This window comes from Parasteatoda tepidariorum, chromosome 5 (assembly GCF_982258835.1).
Source record: "Parasteatoda tepidariorum strain Cologne lab strain chromosome 5, Ptep-v5.0, whole genome shotgun sequence".
NCBI classification, from domain to species: Eukaryota; Metazoa; Arthropoda; class Arachnida; order Araneae; family Theridiidae; genus Parasteatoda; species Parasteatoda tepidariorum.
This window is the reverse complement of record NC_141759.1, coordinates 10,371,253-10,390,943: the sequence shown is the minus strand read 5'-3', so window position 1 is coordinate 10,390,943 and position 19,691 is coordinate 10,371,253. Positions and strand designations below refer to the sequence as shown.

Here is a 19,691-nt window from a genome sequence, read left to right as displayed (position 1 = left end):
CCTGAAATTCGGACAGTAGGTAAAACGGACAATTTAAATCCCCCTGGTCCTAAAAATCGTTTAAAAGTTTCAATTAGATCGCTCAAGAGAGACATTAAAAAAAAGAAATTTTCTCAATAGTTTTGAGCCAACACGATTGGTATAAATAAAATTAAAGACACTTTTAACGATAGGGTTAGTGATGTTTATATAGCCAGGGGACTGTTTAGACGAAATTTGGGTCCATTAATGGACCCTTCACAAAATATCTTTTCATAAAAACGGACCCTTCACAAAATATTAGTACTTAAAAACATAGCCTTTAAAATAATTTATCTTTTAATCGGACCCTTCCCAAATTTGTTTACTATCATTATTGTTTTGTTAATCGAATAAACCCTTCCCAGGAAAGGGGGGAGAAAGACAGATGTAAACGAACTAAATTTTGTCTTCGACAGACGCTTCTTCCTTTATTCGTTCGTAATGAATATTTTGCGTTCAGCAGTATAGGCTAAATACCAAATATTTATATGTTGCATCGCTAATTTAGTAGCTGCAATTGCTGTTTATTTTTTTTAATTTAATTTTTTAATTATAATTTTACAGTGTTGAGCGTAATCTTGTGTGTCTTTACAATTTAAAAACTCCTTGAAAAAGTTTTTTTGCAATAACAGACCCCATTTGCACAAATTCACAAAAGCGGACCCTGGTTGAAAGAATGTGACTTAACGTTTATTTTATATTCACAAATTACGAGTAATTTTTTTCACAATTTTACAAAAACGGACCTTTCACAAAATGTCTGGGCAGACTCCTGAAAGCTCTCATTAACCAAAAAAGGAGTTTAATAACACTTTCTGAAATATTTATTTCTTAATCGATATATCAGATAAACTCAATGATCAATGTTAGCATTGTAGCATAAGTGGACAATGTCTCCAAATTAGTATTTAACCTACTTGCAGTTTAGAATATGGGCCAAATTGGGAGATGTTTCTCCTTATTACACATTCCTAATCTGATAATAAAGAAAAGCCAGTTTTGCTAGGCGGAAAAAACGGCAGGTGAAAGTATGACTTTTTATGTTCAGATTCGTCAGTGTGTTAAATAATGTTAAACCTCCTGTTTACTTTTTTATAGAATTATGCTTTTTAAACATCTTAAAATAAATAATTTAAAATTAATGATATTTGTAATAAGAAAAAATGTTTTATACTGAAAAGCAAAATTAATGAAAATGAAAGTCAAAAAAAACTGCCATACTATTATTGACGCCAACAATGAATAATTCATTTTGGTAAAATGCTCTAATTGGAATTTTAAAAACAAGTAAGTGACATATTAAAGAAAAAAACTAATGGAGAAATGATACTAATTCATTTTGGAGAAACATAATAAATCATCTATTATTGATGTCTATGATGCTTAATTATTTTTTGTAATAGATACTAATTGAAATTTGAAAAAAAAAAAAAAAAAAAACTGTGTACTAAATAGCATAATTAGTGACAAAATAATTTTTGTAATTTTAGATATTTTATTTTTAATTCATTTTCTTTTCATAAAGATTTGTTATTTAGTATAATTAAATAACAAGAACTAAATTTTCTCTTTAAACTTATAACATTAATAAACTTGAAGCAGAATACTGTAAAGCTACCAACATGTGGAAAGGAATAAATATTAATATTTATATCATTCTTTTCTTACATATTATTGTTTAAAAACTTATAAGTTTTATTATTTTTTTTTAATAAATACCTTTTAAATGGAAATGCACTTGAAACTATTCATATTTTTTGTTGGTTTATTGTAATAATTATTCAAACACTACTACATGGAGGAAAGCAACTTAATTTTTCCTCTGAGAAAATTATTTAGGCTACTATTTTTGAGGAAAATAGTAGCAGAAACTCTACTGTGTTATTTTTTAATTGAATTTCTACAGTTATAAAAGGAATTCAGTTTTTAAGTCTGTTAACTGTTGTGGTGAGCTTATTAAAGTTTAAAAATCAATTTATTTATATCAATCTTTGTTTTTTTAATTATTTATTTTAGAATGAGTACTAAAGTTTATCGTCTACTCTGCTTAAAATCTACAACACCTGAAGAATTATATGTGAGAAAAGTAAGTTTGGCTTGCTATGAAATATTTTCTCTTCTACTAATCATGATTTATTGAAACGTTTATTTAGTGTTGTTATTATTATTATTTGCTTTGTACTTTTAAATTTACATTATTATTTTATAAAAATCTTTTATGAAAACATTATGCACGGAGTTCTCTTTAGGAATAAAAAAGGTCAGGGTACTTTCTCACAGAAAAGTGCTTAGAGTTTTGAAAGGGCACTCACTTAACACTGTAAAAATGTGTAATATTATGTAGTAGCTGAATTTGATCCTCAACAATTTTCCTCTTGCACTATTTTAAAAATTTACCCTCGTATACTATTTTATGTGTATATTTCTAAAAGTAATTCTCTCTCATTATCAAAATAAGAAAAAAATTTGTAGTTTATGAAAAAATAAGTAATTAAAGGCATGCTAAAATAATCTCTGTGCGCATTTTTTTTTTAAAGCAAACTAAAAACTAAATGATTATTGATAAACAATTTGAAAACTTTTTTTTCTACAATTTGATCTGAAAATTACGAGGCAGGAAATAAATATTTAACAAGGCCTCTTTTTCTTCAAAATTTTGCTTAGTTTTAAAAAGAAAAGGTATCGAAAAAATATTTTTAAAATTTAAAATCCTTTTAAAAATTCATCAATTATACCCTCCAAAAAAAAAAAGAGAAACTTATAAAAATTTAACCAGTTGAGAATTATCCTAACAAAAGTAATTAGAATAAGATATTGTAATTTAGAAAACAATTTTATTTTGAGTTTAATTTTTATGTGTTTGTATTCTTATCAAAATACCGTATTTCCAATGCATTCTCACTTGCAAGCTATGTTTTCATATATTTCTTATTTTATCTTTTTGCAAAGATTAACAACGAAGAATATGGAGAAGCATTGGCTCTTGCTCAGACCTATAATTTAGATACTGATCTTGTTTACCAGCGTCAATGGAGAAAAATGCCAGCTACTGTTGAGACTATTCATGATTATTTGGTAAGGCTGGTATTATTTACCTTCAAATTGTGTCACTATTTAACACATTGTGAAGTATTTATCATTATATTTTACAGGTATTGTCGTTGAATAATAAGTTTTTTTAATCTAGCATGTATAAGTCTAACATTTTAGTTCTAGGTAGTAGTAAGGATATAGATCAGCTTCTTCTCTTTCGGAAAACTTGATTCGTTGAAAAGTTTTAAAAAGTGCAGAAGAAAGTTTTTTATTGGATCATAATAGCTTGAGGTTATGCTAGAAAACAGAATTAGTGAATACATTAATTTTATAATGCATTAATGCACATTTTAATTGATTGTAGATAAGTCAGACTGTTGCAGCAAATTAAGTGATAATATAAATAACTTAATTTTCTGTTACTTATAAAATATAATTTAAATTTCATGGATTGAAAAAATGGTAAATATTCCAAAGATATATTTTATATTGAGCTATTATTGCTAATATAAGTTTCATAAACAATTTTGATTTCTTAACGTTTAAGTAGTATTGCTCTACTACAGAAATATATTTATAAAATAAATTTATGGGTGTAAATTTAAAGCTAAGTCATAATGTTTCTAAGCAGTCTTAAAATAATACAGACCATGAACAACTTCACGTTCTGATAGTTTTTAAAATTTTTAAAAAAATCTAATTATAGAATGTGTTAAGTTTTTTTCCCCTTCAATCTTGTTGAATAATTCATTTATATTCTACAGTCAAAATCGTAAAAGGGTAAGAGGTCCTTTTCTGAATTTTATTTTTCAGATTTTTTAAAACTTTTCTGTTTTCTGTGTAAACAAATTTTTATTGTATGTATGCACTATTATTTTATTTATGATTCTAATATTTTCAAAATATTTTGCTTATATAAAAGAGCATAATTCAGGAAGATTGAAAAATACTTCAAATTAATTTATATTATCAGTATATATATATATATATTTAATGTTACATTATTTATAAGCATTGTTATGCTTAAAGCTTGATTGTGTTAAAAATAATTCTCAAAAAAGTAGTTTATTCTTTATTTATTATTAAATCATTAGTGCTGAAACATATTTATTGCTTCAGTGTTTTATATTTATGCTGCTATGACGTTAAATAATTAATTATGCTTATTAATTAAAGAAGCCTTAAAATGCACTTAATAATAAATTAATAATGCTTAATAAATAAGTTCAAGAGTGACATTTTCATCAAACTAACTCACACAAAGAACTCATTCTTTTATATGCATTACTTGTATAATATTTTGATATCAAATTTTTATTTATATGTTTAGTTGAAATGTAATGTCATTAAAATTTTGATTGAGTTATAATAATTTTTAAATTTGATATTGTTGTTCTTCTTTCTCTTGACTTTTCTTGTAATTTATAATGCATGACTAAATTTTAGATTGTCAAAAAGAGGTTAATAAATAATTTATCATGTTTTAAAATTTGTTAATTTTCCAAGTTTTTAATGGAGCAAAAACATAGTTTTGATAAATATATTTTATTTAATATTATATTCTTTGACAAATAAATAATTTACTTTGGATTTGAAATAGGTTTTATAATATTTTTACTGTTAATAAATTTAGGTTAAAGTCTTTCGCATTCTAACTATTCTAAAAATTCATTTTTGTTGAGAATGTTAGATAATTTTTATAAAATTATATAGATACATTTCATACAATAGTTTTTAAATAAAAAAGTTTCTTTAATAACAAATTTTTATTATAGCTGTTGTTTTATTCAAGTTTTTCATAGTGATAGTTTCAATAATTGCATTTGTAGAGTAAAATCAAAAAGCGATCCTGGGTTCTCCATGAATGCCTAGAAAGAGTGCCTGAAAATTTTGAAGCTGCCAAAGAACTTCTTGATTATGGTATGAGAGGCACAGATGTAAAAGCACTTGTTGCCATTGGCAGAGGCGAGGATCAAGGAAGGTATTAATTGTTTTTTAAATCACTAAGTATGTGACTTTTCTTGAGGGATTGCAAAATCTCAAAATATTTACTTACCTTTCTATGAATCACATAGTATGTTACTTTTCTTTGGGGTTTAAAAATCTCAAACTATTTACTTAAATTTTTGTAAATCACATAATCATGTCACTTTTTTCTGGGGTGTGTAAAATCTCAAAATATTTACTAACCTTTCTAAGTATGTTAGTGTGAAAAATATCTATCCAAAAGAAACTTTTACTTGTCTTGATATGCTTTTTTTCATGCTTATTAATAAAAACATTACTTTTATAATTTAAAAAATAAAATTGGCATTAACATTATATCTACATTAGCTTTTTTATTTGGAAAATAAATCAGTAGTGTTATGTATCATTAACTAAGAAGTATTTCATATTAATAAGCTTCTACACAAATAAGCATTAATGCAGTAAATACAAAGCATTATGGAGAAAAAAAGTTATCAGAAGTATTAGTTTGGTTGTCAAGAGTGTGTCTTTTAACAGGCCTTTTTTGCAAAGCTACCAAAGTTCACTTACAACTGCTTTTGTGCTTACTTATGCATTTCAATTTTAACTTGTATATTTATTATCTTTTTATGCTCAGGTGCTTGACCTTCGTAATAAAAATAAACACGACTAACCGAATAAAAAGAGAAATTTTATAATGTCTCATTTATACAATTAAGTTGTTAAATAACATTTAGGTTTTATTATATGCAATAGATTTCTTCCCTTCTCTTTGGTACAGTTTATCAAACATGTTTGCAATTTTTATCAAGTTGGATGGGGTACTTATTCTGTATTACAGTTTACACTATTCCTGAATAAATGTTTTCATTTATGTTTCATTCAATTGTTTTCATCCAACTGTTTTCATTCGACATATAAGGAAAAGAAATATAGGCCTGTTCTAAAATTTTACATCATTTTTCCTAGTCAGGCATTAAAATTTTTTAGTCTTCCCCTTTTTTTGCTGACTTTTTTAAGAAAAGCATTTTTATTATATATATTTTGTTTGACATTAAATAACAAAACTATAGCAAATCCTGTTGTCTTATAACTTTGAAACTATCTCAGAACACTTGATTCAAGCATCCCTTGCTGTTTAGTACATTAAGAACAATTAAATATTTCTAGGTTTATCTTATCATCGTTTTATGATGAGTTTGATGATGAATATATGGACCATTTTGCTTATGACATCAATTATGATGCTGGTGAGATTTATGAGATGAGGAGGATAAAACAGCAGAAAAAAAGAGCAGAGTTCCTGAAAGAGGTTAATTTTACAAAGTAAGTATAGCTTTTATCTCTTCGTACTTTTCATATAGTAATTGATATATAATTGATATTTAGATTGATTAAAGTGATGTAAGATTGATATTTAGATGATAGCTTATCGTAAATTATGTTGTTTACAGTAAAATTAATGTGAAAATCGGGTTGACCAAATGTATCATTGTATTGGGATAACTAAGGAATTAGGTTTTAATTGACGAGATTGTTGAAGTTTGCTTTTTTGTCTACTAATATCTACTATAATTTTTATTATGAAAAAATTTGCATACTTTAGTTAAAATTTTAAGCAATTGAAGTGATCAATGTTAAAAGGGGTATGTTACAAGTTTGCACTTTGGAAAAACAAATAAACTGTGTCAACTGTGAAAATTTTTTTTTAATTGCTTTCACATTGTCGGATTCTCTTCTTTTAGGTAGTCTATATAATAACTCCGTTTTTGATAATCGGTCAGTGATATTGCAAAACCAACAAAAAGCTTATTTTCGTAAAAATGTTGCAGACCCCCTTTTAGCATTGTCTGCATCAATTGTAATTACAAACTTTGAAATTTAATTATGCCCAATTTAAAATAAAAAACTGATGTTTTTTTTTAATTTATTCAATTTTTCAATAGTTTTCAAGTAATCAATATAAAAACTATATTTAGTTAGATTATTCAGGAAGTGTAGAAGTAGTCATAGTAAAACATTGTTTGTGCATGTTTTTAAGGATTGCTATAAAACAACATAAATTGATTATATGAAGACTTCATAAGTTAAAAAGTGATTAATCCATTCTGCTCAAGTAATGTTCAGCAGTTTCTAAACATTGAGTTTTCCATTTTGAAATATGTTATAATAAATATATATTTTAAGGAAATATAAATCTGCTTTATGTCCAGACTACAAAAAATGTGGGTTATTATTTGTTATGACAAGGTCCACAGATAATCAGTTTGTACCAAAATAATAAATGAATAATAAATATCTGTTATTAATTTTCAGACTTAATTTGGAACAGAAGCAACTATGCCAATGCCGTTTGAAGCTTCTAAATTATGTTGACAGGCTAACTACTTATGAGGTAACATTAGTTTTCTTTTATTTCTAAATTTATTTTTAAGTTTTTTGTTATAATGTTTTTGCATGTGCCTATTAATTTCTGTATTTCTAAAGAAGTAATAAGCTTCATAAACTTATTAAAGAATGATTTAATGTTTAGTTTAAATTGAAATTTTATCTTAGGACTTATTTTATTGTTTTCATTTAGTATTTTTTTTAAATTTCTTTGTGGTTAAATAACAAATAAACACATGTTTACATTTCCAGACTGATTATACTTTCTAATAATAATATTTACACTGATGTTATAATATGTTGTCATGTCTATGGTTTAAGGCAAGAGTAATCAATGTCAGTATTTCAAAATTTAGTTAAGCTAAGGTTTTACAATTCTTAAAAAAAATCTTTTAAATAGTACTTCATTGAATGATATAATTTTTCTATCGTGACTTTTAAATTTTAATTGTTTGATTGTTCTTATCTATAAAATGTGAGCCTTTTTCTACTGAAAGACATTACTTTTCATCAAAATTTGATATTGATATATACTTATGGGTGTCATTGTTAATTCAGTGTTATTGTTAGTATGACTTTTGTAAAAATGCCATATGCAATAATTAAAAAGAATTTGTACTCATCACTTGCCAATCCCTTCTCGGATGTAACTATATTTATAGTAGCTGAGTCATGTACATTTATTCTTTTTGAGAATAAAGGAATCAAGTTAAATTTACTTATTTACCTTAAAAATGTGAATGACTAAAAAAGCTAAACCAAATTTTGCATTAAATATTGCTCTATTATCTTTTGTTTTACTGGTCACTTTCGTTTTGAGCCTCTGAGCATCAATATTCCAATCAAAGCCATACAGATTTTTTTTCCTGCTTTACTTTGATAAATAGTGTACAAAAATTTTTTTTTCTTGAGAGGATGTCAGCAACTTAAAGTTTAAGAATAGGCAAAATTAAATAAAATAAAGCAAATATTAAAATTAAATAAAGCTAACGTACAGAGCACAAAAAGTACTCACCTTGCATGCCTTATGATATTACAAAGATGCCATCATTGTATTTCATAAAGAAATATTTCATCTGGATCTGTAACCTTTTGGTGTTTGATATTGTAAAAAATATTTCCAGCACTTGTTATTTATAATAGCTAAAGTGCCCATCAAGATAGTCCCAGTGACTCAGGTGATGGAACGGCTACCACCTAATGAGATGAACCAGGTTTGAATCCCTATGATGGCTGGTCAATACAAATTCTGCACCTGGCTCACACCGGCCACCGTGCTGATGTAAAATATCCTCAGTGGTAGACGGATCATGGGTTATAGTCCCTTTGCCATGAGGCTAGCAGTGGGAGATTTTGTACATTTTCTCTCTGTGTAACGCAAATGCATGTTTATTCCATGGGAAAAAAAGTCCTCCACAAAGACAAATTTCTCACAATACTTGATCCAGGATTTCCCTTGTCTTCTGGATCTGGATCAAAATTACAAGGCTACGGAGTTGAACATTGGTAATCATAAATCCAAAATTGGGTCGGCTGTTCAACGACGGTTATAATACAAGATAAAATATTCACTGTGTTCTCAATTGTTGTCATTTCTCATTCAAATTTTTTCACTTATCAAAATTTAGCAACTGTCAAGCCAATAACATTTTATCATTGGTTATGAGTTACGGCTTAGATCAAAATTAACGATCATCACAGGATGGCTAACTATAACAAATAGTGATTAAAAACTTGTCTGTCAGTCACCATTTTTTATTAAAAATGTGCACTTTATTATTAGTTTTATTTTTTTAAATAAATCTCGAATTAATATGAATATTTCAAAACACTTAGGAAATTACTTCATTTCATGCTTGTTTTTTAAAAATTTTCTTCATTTTACAAATGTGCTTTGTAATATTTAATTTATTTTGAGAGATGCTTCAAAAGAAATGCCTGATATTATTTTTTATTGAAAATTTTTAACCATTCGAAATTTTATATTTTTGAAAAAGTTTCTACTGTTAAAACTGCTTCAACTGGCTGTTACCAAAATTTCCTAAATTTGCCCTTTACCATCTAACAACTCTTGAATATTTTATGCACATGGGACTCAAGAATTAAAAATTATATTGCCCAGCATATCCTGAGTTTGAAAAAATTATATTTTTTAATAAAATGTTAATTTTGAAATTTTTTTACCTAGGTATGTAAATATTTTAGACTAGATCGGTCAATCAGAATACCATAAAACTAAGATTTACCTGACCGAGGAGTACCATCTAGGATTTAATCAGAATGCCATAAAATACCAATTAAGGGTGCTTCAAATTTTTAATTAAAATTTGCAAGATGCTGGTGAAGGGATGTTCGTTATATTTTAATGTATGAATGCAAACATTGTCAAGCTTTTAACTTTGTTTAAGAAATTTTTTTTTTCTCTAGATAATCCTAGGTGGAGCTGTTGCAGCACAGCAGCATTTTGATCCCAAGTTTTTCAAACAATTCCGATCTCAATGTGGCCTGGAAGCAACCATTCAGTTTGCTTTTCACTCTAATTGGGAAGCAGTAGCAACGCTTTTCACTTATATGGGAACAGAAACATTGCCTCACCGTCTGGGAATACTCAGTAATTTTCCTGAGACCACTTCCCCTTCCGATTACCAGTCTCTGTTACCTCTTTACAAGTAAGTTCCTATTGTGGATTTCTCATAAATTTATATAGTAAAATTATAATAAATGTTTATTAATTTGCTTGTTAATAGTGTGCTATGTACAGTTTGCAATATGAAGAAGCAAGCACCTTAATAACATTTGATCTAACGGTTGGATTTTCATCCTTTAAGGGGCTATCTTAATCAAATCAATTAGATAATCTATCTTTTCTTTAATTAAGATAGCATCTTAGTGAATGAAGATCCAATCATTAAGTCAAAAAATATTGAATGTTTGCTTTCTTAATATTGTTACTTTAGGAATGAAGCTGTAAATATTGGTCTAAGTTCTTTAAAAAAGGCAAAAATTACAAGTAAGTTCCTATTATGGATTGCTCATTAAATCAAAAATTTAATGTTTATTAATTTGCTTGTTACAAGTGTGTTATATACAGTGTGCAAAATAAAGAAGCGAGCACCTTAATAGTCTTTCATGCACTAAGATCTTATCTTCATAATTCTATTAATTTAATGTCTTAGTACATGAAGATAAAATCATTAGGCAAAAAGATATTGAGGTGTTCATTTTTTTTATTTAGCACACTATTCTGTTGCTTTTTGTATGAAGCTACAAATATTAGTCTAAGTTCTTCAGAAGAGGAAAAATTAAGAATACTTATTTACTGATACAAGGGACCGTTGGCTAAAAGATTGTACTTGTCTAAAACGGCTCTACCTGCAGGCCAGGGGCCAAGTTAGCCTCCCTGCCTTAACAAGTAGCAATCATTTTGTGCTTTCAAGACAAAAATGTTTCTAATGACAGTTGATTATTGTTTTTACGTTCTGTATACAAATGATATACGCATCAGCTTTTACATTGCAAAAGGCACAATAGACGTTATGTACTTAATATTTCTTTCTTAAAAAGTTATAATCTTTAATAATTTTTTACATTAGCATCAATTCTATTAAAACGAAAACTTTATACCAGAGTAGTGCAACTTGTAGTCTTTAAAAATTATTGTATGTAATTTATAAAAAAAATATAGTTTTTAGATTTTTTTGTCTTTTCACAGCATTTGGAAATATTTGTCTTTTGAGCTAAATTATTTCTTCAAAGTAATGATAAATGAAATTAATTTTTTTATTCTCTTGTCTTTTTTTTTTGACAGTGATTTAGATATGGTTTTTTATCCGTGGCATGAACAAAAACTTAGAGATCCTGACTGGTGCGAAAATGAATTTGACAAGTAAGTGTTTTCATTATTAGTTGTTAATTTAAATTCAACTTTTTTTAATGCAAAATTAAATAAACCAGGTTTTTAATTTGTAAATGTTTTTTAATTGTTTGTAAGTTTTGAAAAAGATGAAGCTATTATATCTATCTTTTAACTGTCCGGTGTGATTTTAGTTTAAGGTTAGACTTGGTTATTTCCTTGCGCAACATATTCATTTTTCTGTATATTACGTTATTATTCAATAAAAAAACTGTGCTTGGTCGCTAATTTGTAAAGAAAACTTGTGTTAAAGGTATTCAGATTTTAATGTACTTTCATGCATTAAGTTACATGGCTACCTATTTTCACTAAAATGAATTTAGCCACTTACGGGGAAAAAACTTTTTTTTAAAGCAAAATTTCACGGAACATATTTTATTCAAATTATAATTTAATTATCTAATAAGTATTATCTTGACAAAGTGTTATAAAAAAGAAACTGATATTTGCAAATCATCTATGTTTCTTTTTTAGATTACTCTTTCGCCAAGTATTGATATTTGTTATTTGTTTCGTTTTTTTACAATACATTTTTTATTTGAAAGTTTAAGTTTTAAGCAACTTTGTATTCTTATTTACGGGAAATAGTAGTAAGAATGTATGTCTTGTAACCGTTAAGTCCCAGTTTTGATACGACTCTTTGGGATTTTTTTTCTCAATCAGAAAAATGTTTATTTATTTTATTTATTTATTTAAAGTATATAAATTAAAGCAAATGTACATTAAATTTCATTTGGAATTTTCATTTTTTTTAATTCAAAAAATTTTGTAGTTTTTTTTATTTTCAATCGAAATGCATAAACCATTTTAAGAATGTATTCATTAACTTTAAACTTTGTTCTGTTATATTATTACTAATTATGAGTACTGTGAAAATAATAAATATTAATATACTTTCCAAGTCAGATTTTCTGTTCAAATCAGAAAATAAGCTTTAATTTTAAAATTTAAAATGGATCTTACATAAATTTTTGAAGAAAAAACTTTGGTCCTTCTATTCAGTGAAATTTTCAATTAGAAAGAATGAAAAGCATTTTATAACATTTTAAGCTTTATTTGTCTTTTTTTCTATACTAATAATCATAAAGCGTTTGTACCTGTGCTAATTTATTCTTGCTCTTATTTTCTTTAAAAAAATAAGTTGTGGTGTTGTTAATATCGATAAATTTTTTCTAGGATTGTTATCCCTGAAGAATACATAGAAGAATTTTATGAAAAAAACAAAGGGCTATTAAAATATAGGTATTTTTATTTTTTTGGTTACTTATAATTTGGTTACTTACGTAATATCTATGCTTAATAATGTTTAACATAGTAGTGTTCATTTGTGTCAATATAATTTAATATCTTCTATATTTTTATTCTGTTAAGTTCAAGAATTTACAAACACTATTTTTATTAAATCCAATGCTATGCATTGGCATAATCTGTGGTTTTCAAAGTGTATACTATCATAAATAGAGGACTAAGAATTTTTTGTAACTGCTGTTATAAATAATTTGAAAATCAATCTTTAAGACGAAATGTAACTAACTACGTTGATATATATTGGTAATTGAGACATAAGAACTTAGTGTTAACTGTAGCGTTACATTTATTCCTAAGCTATGGATGTCATCAGAGTAAAACTTAGCGTTTTGCATGTTGAACTAATGTTTTTGTGAAAGAAAGTACATTTTTTAGAAATAATCCTTTACTTTTTCTTTTTTTTTAGAGAAAAAAAACTGAATTTTAATTGGTAAAAGAAGAAATGTTTTAAATATTTCAGTTCCAAAAAAATAAAGATAATTCTATTTAGAGTGATTACAAGTTTGATATTTTTTTTAAAAAAAAGGAAGGAAAAAAAAAGTGGAGTGATTGTATCTTTGGATTGTGTCGATAGTATGTTTGTACATAAGAATATTTTGTAATGTACAGCATTTGCGTAAGTTTTAATAGTTTTCATATCTTTTACTATAAAAGAATGCATTCTCTGTTTAAAACACAAGAAGTATATTTTAGTTAAATGTATAATTAAAATATTTTTATTTTCATGTCTTGAATTTAAAAGCAGTGAACTTGTTCTATAACATAAAATTTTGATGTGTGTATTTTGGTTCAATAAATAATTTTTCTTTTTCTAAAACAATCAGATTCTTTGCCCTAGAACCTAATAGAATTGCTTTTTTTAACTGATAAAGTGTAGTGAATGGTTCTAATCTGATTACATTAAGTAGTGCAAAAGCACCACAACTAGATGTATCTCTACTAGTAAACCAGATCTACTAAAGCGTTATGAACTGACCTGATCAGAATTTTTTAAGAAGAGGCTGCGCTCAATGACATTATTTTTTATTTGGAAGTGTAAATACTTTTAGTTTGTTCTCTAAAAGAGTGTAGAATATACTTCACTGGTTAGATTAAACTAGAGTTTCTAATTTATTAAAGTTTTAATTCTTGTCTTCCTTCCTGTATTCCTTAAAATAATTCTTGCATTATCCAATTGGGAAAATAACTTCTCAAAGACTTTATATTAATGTACACCATATTTTTGCAATAAATATTGTAAGCAATTTTGAGATATAAAAGCTCATATTTTCTTCATTTATTACAATTCTACATCGACTGTTTTTATAGCCAATTAAGATTAATGCATCTTCTCTGTATATTTCCTTAATATAGTGCCTTGAAGAATTAAAATGTTTATTTTTATGACATAAAATTGGTTCAAGTAAAATTGCACCAAGGGACAACAAGATGTTGCTGTGACTCTACTTTTTGCAATTCTTACTTTAAGTGGCTGTCATATTAAGGTTGTTTAGGATGAAAAAATCATGATTCAAATATTGAAAAGAAAACATTTGTGTATTTAACGCTTATCTTTTTATCATTAATGTGATTGTCATTATCGAAAATGAAAATTAAGTTGTGAAAAAAGTCTGAGGCTACAACACACTTTTATAATATTACTTTGTTTAGTTTGACCATTATGGCACTTACTTCTACTGTGAGAAAGCATCATGTTACCTGTGCAAGAAAAAGTGTTAGTGTAAATGGAATGAATAGTGCAATTGGAGTGAATAATCATAATGCAAATGGGATCAGCAGAAATCCTAACAAAACTTACAAAGGAATATAAGACATTGAAATCAGTTAACAATTCAGAATCGGATGCTGCTTTGTGCAAATGTTCTATTTAAAAAATGGAGAAAGGAATGCAACTATCTGGGACAGTTATGCAATCAGATTTTGAAATAAAATGTTTTTATTTTTAACTTCTGAAAATAAATTTAAAAACAATGTTACCTCTATTATCCAAATATTTTGATTTCTCAAAGTAGGTCCTATCACAATTACTGCAGTTAATGAGAACCTAGTGAATTTTTAATTAACAATTAATGAAAAATGCTCAAATAAAAACTTTTTCTAATTCATCATCTATAACCACTTTAATTTTAACGAATTCTATCTTCTTAAAAGTGTTTTATTTTTATTTCCAGAAATTATTCATTATCATCTGAAGTAGTTACAGAATGGTTTATTGAAAGAGCACAGCAAGTAGAAGCAAGATCTGGACTTGTAGATAATGCTCTTCAACTTTTGAAACTTGGAATGCAAAGAAACATACAAGTAAGCATTCTAATAGTATAAGTGTATAACTAGATCAATAATGAAATATTAGAGACCTGAACTAGAGACTTCTCAAATTTTAAAGGGGATTCCTTGATGTAGATTCCTTTGAAGAAGCTTGTTGTAAATGTGTTAGTTACATACTGATAATATCGTTCAGAGTTATTATTTAGCATATTGTTATAGATTCATCATAATCTATGCACATGTTAGGCAATATTATTTACATTAACGTTAATTCTATTCCCATATTTTATTTCTTTAATTTTTATTGTGTGTAGCTTGTGGAAGTAGATTATGAATCATGTACCATAATTTCTTTCGAGCATTTTTTAATTATTTTTTTAATTACAACCTTATATTTGCTTATAAAGCATAACATCTGCAATCGAATGCCGAAAGAGATATCTTCAAGGTTGGAGTGTTTCTTGAAATATAAAGAAAAGCTGGCCTCCCGAGGGGCAGAACCGTTCTAAAGATGTTCGCCATTCATGTCAATAGATTTCTCACTCAAAATGCAGTTAGGAGAGTCTACAAGTCCAATATGGTATAGATGTGTCTGTAGAAACTTGTACATGTCTGCCAGGCCAATCTGGAACATTAAACTCTGATAGCTCTAGGGAGGGTCTTAAAAGCATATGATGTTAGGCTCTCCATGGGAGCTCCAAGAGTTTGCTGCCTGTAAAAAGTTTCTTGCTGTCTTAGAATTTTTTGTTTTGTTAGCAGTTTGATGTTTCTCAGGTTAGCGGGAGACTTGGGGAGATCTAAGAGAGATGGCTCTTATTTTATAATTATAGATCAAATGTTATATGTTTTAACATTTTCATTTTTCTTGTTATCTACTTTAAACAACTGATATAGATTTTAGTTATGAAAGTTTGAAGTGTTTTTGAGAAGAAAAAAAAAGGTTGTTTTAATATTTCGTTAAATATCAATTTTTATAACATCTGAATTGTGGGCACATTTTTTTTTCTTAAATTCAATTTAATATTTAAAATCTTTTTTTTTTCTATAAAAACATTAAAATATGCTTTGCATGAATTTTGTGTCATATTATATTTATTACTTTTACATACTATTTAATAACTTTGTTACTTTTTTTAGGCTTATAGCCGTATTTATTTTCAACTCATGATTTGTTTAATTGTAATAGTACTATAATGAAGAAGACTGAACTTTTTTTCCCCAACCATATGCTAAATTATCTTATGCAGTTTTGTCATGATTTAGGGTTTGGAGAAATTGTATGATGACTTGAAGACTTTAGAGATTTTAATTTATGATTGTGGAATAAAAAAAGACCTAAATTTATCTGATTTCCAAAAACTGAGTGACTCTGAAAAAGTTAAGCTCATTATGTCCACAGTAAGTAATCTGTTTACTATTTTTTTTAAAAAATGTATTACTTTATCCTAGAAAGAAAGAAAAATTATATAATAATTTATTCGATTGTCATAATTCTATTGCATTAATATTTCTTACTATTATTAATCTGCTTTTTTATTTCTTTACTTGAATTCATAATTGTTTTCTTTGTTTATCACTTTAATGTGAAAAATATTTTATTTAAGGCATTTACCAATTTATATTATTTTTATCTTAACTCTGTGATATATATTGTATGCTTAGAGAATAACATCAAGAGAAGTCTTTTTATATTAGTATTAGAAAAGACAAAATATTTTTTCTTTTTTTCAAAATGAATGTCTAGCAAAATCTTTTTATTGGACACAAAAACAGTTTTCTAAAAGTCTAAAAAAAATTTCTAGTCCTGCATTTAAAAATTTATTACACTCCCTGGTAAAAAAAATATGTATTAATTTTCTATGAATCGTAAACCTATAGGTATGTTTATAAAGCATTAGTAGGATGATAATTAATTTTCGAGTATATTGATACAGAATACTTGATTAATGAGATATTTGATTATTTTTGGAACTTTTGCCCATTATGTTTAATTGTTCAATTTATTTAGAGACAAATCTCACATGATTAATGTGATTTTAGTGCAAATTTTGATCTCAGTACTTCTTAATTTTAAAAATAATTTTCAGTTTAGTTATAAAACCAATTAAAAAAATATAAATAAATACTCAGTTGGAAATAAATTACATCGTGTATAAAAATTATGTGACAATTGTTATTAAAAATAAAAAAATTTCTGCGAGCAAATTAATTTATTTGTTCCAAAACTTAAATATTATAATCAAATATAGTGAATTATTAAATTAATTTTATTGTAATTGAATATATAGAAAGTTAATCTATATTCTAGAAAAATTTAACTTATAAATTTAGGATAAACTTCTTTATTTTGTATTTAAATATCATTACAGAAAACTAAGATAAAATAGCTCCTCTTAAAAGGAAAAGAACCATCGTAGGTTTTGCATTCCTGTGTTTTACAAACATAAATTTTAAGAATTTAAGGGAAAAATAAGAGAAACAAATGACTTACTACTGTTCATTTAGTGTCTCTTATTTACATCAATAAAAGTGCAGTTGTTATTTCTTTTATTTTATAATACATCAAACAAAAGTTTAAAGAAACTAGCAATTTTAATTAGACAGGATGGCTAAAGAACAAGAAAATTAGAAAAAGGAACAGAGATTCTATTCTAATATTCAAAAACCAAGGGCAAGCTTTTATGTGGGTTAGAGTAGGGGAATTCTTTCTTATGGAATTTTCTAAAGCTATGGGGTTTTTTTCCACTCTATATTATTAAAAAATTGGTAAGAAATATTATTGGTTTTATTCCAAAAGTTGCTGGTGCACTTCTTTATTCATGGAAGTATTTTTTATTTAATATTTAGAATATTTAATTTCCAAAACTTGATTTTCATTATAGATGTTTATGATAACAATCAACAAATGTGTTTCGCAGAGATATTTAAATAACTAACATATTGTTTATGTTTTTGTTTTTTTTAATATGCTATGTTATTTGTTGTTATTTGCTATATTTTCATGACGATTAAAAAATTTTAGATTTTAAACTTTAAGAATGACTAAAATTTCTTTGTAATTTATCTGCACAAATAAGGCGGAACTGGAAAAAATCAATTTAAGAATTTATTATCAATAATAAAAATAAGGGAAATTTTTTTCTGAATGTTTGTAGCCACTTATCAGATTCAAGTAAAACCATGTTGATTTTAGGCAGTAAAACTATAGTTTTCTTTACTTTAATTTGCAATGTATTTTTTTTCCATTTTAGACACCAAAAGAAAACTTCATTGCTCATTTGTATTCGTGGTTAGTACCTTATCTCAATCAGTGTGAAAAATATAGTTCGGGATCTGCAAAACCTCTCCTCAAAAATTATATTCTCTATATGTCAAGTAATGATTTAAGTTACTGCAAGATGTTTATGGAAAGTTTGAAATCAGAGGTAGTAATTTTTGTTTTTAACATTTCTTTTAATGATTATTACTGGGTCATTGAAATTGATGTATTTATATTTTAAAACTATTGTGCAGGTTTCAAGAGAGCTCCTCCAGACTAAAAGTCTGGTGTAGCCTGCTGCTATTGTAACATGTGTATTGTAACATTTCCAATGGGGTGCAATGGAGAAACATAGGTATCAATTCTGTGCCAAGATCGAAATAACAATATCCATCCCACACCCCTATTGAAAGTGACTTTCTCTCGTAGCCATAATACCGGCCACATCGTGAAACATGACTGGAGAAGTTCTCCTGAGAGCTGTACAATAGTATTAGAGTGAATACATTATTTTATTTTATATCTGGTGTTGAACAGCTGGTCCAATTCTGAGTTTATGACTTTCAATTTTCAACTCTCTGGCTTCGTAATTTTAAAACTAATCCAGAAGATAAGGATTTGGATCAAGAATTTGGACAGATTAGCTTTCTTTAGAGGACTTCTTAATGCAACTAACCCACATTTGCATTACACGGAGAGGAAATACCCCCAAACCTTCCACTGTTAGCACTATGGCAATGGGATTCTAACCCATGATTCTTCCACCACAGTGGATATTTAATGTATGTACCGTAGTCGGTGCTTGCTAGCTAGAAGCGGAACTCGTATTAAATTTTTGATTCTAAGATTCAAATCCGGGTCACCTCATTAGGAAGTGAGTGCTCTATTCCCTGAGCCATCGTCATTCTGAAATCATTATTGTAAATTACATTTGTCTTAAAGTAATAAATAGAATTCTCAGTTAACCGTGTTCTTGATTATTCAAATGGGTAGTTATTAGGGGTGACCTTAAAGATGAAGAATGTAGGATAAAGAACCCATTTTTTATTTTTACCCATTGGCAAAATGGGTGTTGTTTTGGGTTTGATGACGTGTGCACCTTATTTGGACGTCATCACGTTTTTCAACTTCTTTTTTTTTCACTCTTAATTTTGTTATGCATCAAGTTGGCGAGTTTATTTTTGAGATGTGGGACCAGTGAGATACCATAAATACTTCTTGAGTTGTGAATAAAGATAATTTCGTCATTTGAACGATATTTTTGTTTTTATTGTTTTAATTAAGAATCAGAAATTCTAATCTACAGTTCAAACTGGATCGTTTTCAATATTAATTCAGGTGAATATCACAAATAAAAAGGGTCCCAAACGGATTGACGAGGTCCCAAAGGTTAGAGTTGAAGCAAGAAAAAAAACGATGACAAGATCATTTTGCCAAAAAGTAACCTGGAATCACGTTTTGGCAATCATATTTTTTAAATTTTTTTTTTCAAGGGGAACTTTTTTAAAGCGATCAAAGTGGATTTTTAATTGT

At 26.9% G+C, this 19,691-nt stretch overlaps 1 protein-coding gene across 2 annotated transcripts in view; it reads left to right on the top strand.

Annotated features, from left to right (window-relative positions):
* LOC107437007 (NBAS subunit of NRZ tethering complex) overlaps positions 1-19,691 on the top strand; it is a 112,653-nt gene that overhangs the window by 23,916 nt on the left and 69,046 nt on the right. For both annotated transcript variants that reach the window (XR_015433605.1, XM_087163397.1), the window contains exons 15-25: positions 2,038-2,107; positions 2,971-3,096; positions 4,884-5,035; positions 6,193-6,348; positions 7,339-7,417; positions 9,838-10,079; positions 11,219-11,296; positions 12,500-12,565; positions 14,803-14,932; positions 16,163-16,297; positions 18,151-18,324. Coding sequence is in view for 1 of the 2 variants with exons in the window: in XM_087163397.1 (XP_087019523.1) it covers positions 2,038-2,107; positions 2,971-3,096; positions 4,884-5,035; positions 6,193-6,348; positions 7,339-7,417; positions 9,838-10,079; positions 11,219-11,296; positions 12,500-12,565; positions 14,803-14,932; positions 16,163-16,297; positions 18,151-18,324 (1,408 nt within the window). In the remaining variant the exon portion in view is untranslated. The remainder of the gene's footprint in view (positions 1-2,037; positions 2,108-2,970; positions 3,097-4,883; positions 5,036-6,192; positions 6,349-7,338; positions 7,418-9,837; positions 10,080-11,218; positions 11,297-12,499; positions 12,566-14,802; positions 14,933-16,162; positions 16,298-18,150; positions 18,325-19,691) is intronic.